This window comes from Fopius arisanus, unplaced genomic scaffold (genome assembly GCF_000806365.1).
Source record: "Fopius arisanus strain USDA-PBARC FA_bdor unplaced genomic scaffold, ASM80636v1 scaffold00002, whole genome shotgun sequence".
In the NCBI taxonomy this organism is placed as follows: Eukaryota; Metazoa; Arthropoda; class Insecta; order Hymenoptera; family Braconidae; genus Fopius; species Fopius arisanus.
The window spans coordinates 1,919,054-1,920,466 of NW_011887741.1; the positions used below are offsets into that span (position 1 = coordinate 1,919,054).

Here is a 1,413-nt window from a genome sequence, read left to right on the forward strand (position 1 = left end):
CTCTCAATCAGTGAGACTGACCCAGACCCCTCGTCACTCCCTGGATCCACCAACAAAAATCAAAATCCCTTTAACAGAATATCTCAACCTTAAAAAAAAATTATTTGTTGCAGTTCGGAAGGAGAACGAGGAGCTGCTAAATTCGTTGAACCGAGACACATCTGTGCCAGACAATAGTACATCTCCACTTTAACTTTTCACTGGCTGTTCCAAGATGGACACACAGTTGGCTGCTGCCAGATTAAAAATCGAGACCTCAAAATCCCGAGGCCCCAAGACAATGGGACGTAATCTCCGGATTAATTTGTTGTTAAAAAAAAACGATAAAAGCAAGAGTAGTGCATCAATGCAGATATAACTATTCACGAGCTGCTCAATAATTGATTATCAAAATGCGGCAAAGGCATACAACACTGGATTGTACATAAGTATTACCAGAAAGTCTAATGTTGTTAGTTTTATACAGTAGTGTCGCGCAAATTGACAATGCAAAAACAATAGACACGGAATTAAAATCCAAAAAACTACAGAAATTCAATTCCGTAAAAATTTTCAATTAAAAGACAATCAAATCGACAGATGAATTAAAATGTCAAATAATTTATCAATTACATAAATTCAATTGTTTATGCAAATTTGGCTCTGACACATTTGTCCGTTATGTTGAATTTTTTAATTTTTAAAGAATAAAGAACGAAATGTCATTATTTTATACATCCAGAGACTTCACCACATCTTTTTGTCCCCCAGTAATTGAATTACTCTATTCAATGGCAGTCTTCTAAATAAAGCGGACAATAAGATTAAGACGTACACTTCCTGTGAACAACTCGACGTGACAATGTCAGATGCAAAATTGCAAGGGATTCCGTTAAAAATAATAAATAAATAAATCGTGTGGATATTTGGGTGACGCGGGGCAAACGGGTATGGCCTATTGAACACAATTTAACTGGTGAATTTGTTGATTAAATAATTTTACATGCGTGACACAACGAACAAAATCAGAGAGGATTTATAACGTATAGAAAGCGTGCTGGCACGCTTCCATCGTCTATCAATAATATTAAATATTGAACTACTGTAAAAGAGATGATTAATTATTCTTAGGGCTTTGGTGCTCCTTTTCTAGGATTCTGGTGTATTATAAACAGGGCCTTGGGTAATTTTACCGCAACCTCACTCTATTTGGATTTTTTCCATCCGATTTTATTCGATAGAATTTCACCCACTGCTTCACAGGTTTTCATCTACAGCTGTCAGAGTCTAAGAGTCAAATATCGTGGGTGAATTCTCAATAAATTCCCATCTGAACTGCCATAATTCTACGGATAAATCTCCTCGAACCATTTATTAAATGAAGATATATCCTATTATTTCCACAGAATATTCTATTTCAATCTATGAGAGAAA

At 35.4% G+C, this 1,413-nt stretch overlaps 1 protein-coding gene across 1 annotated transcript in view; it reads left to right on the forward strand.

Moving 5' to 3' along the window:
- Positions 1–278, forward strand: part of LOC105266898 (uncharacterized) — a gene marked incomplete at its 5' end in the record, with an annotated part of 7,729 nt that extends 7,451 nt beyond the window's left edge. Inside the window, 1 exon segment of the mRNA XM_011305382.1 lies at positions 114–278. Within this exon segment, the coding sequence (XP_011303684.1) occupies positions 114–193 (80 nt within the window).
- Positions 279–1,413: the final 1,135 nt, after the last annotated feature.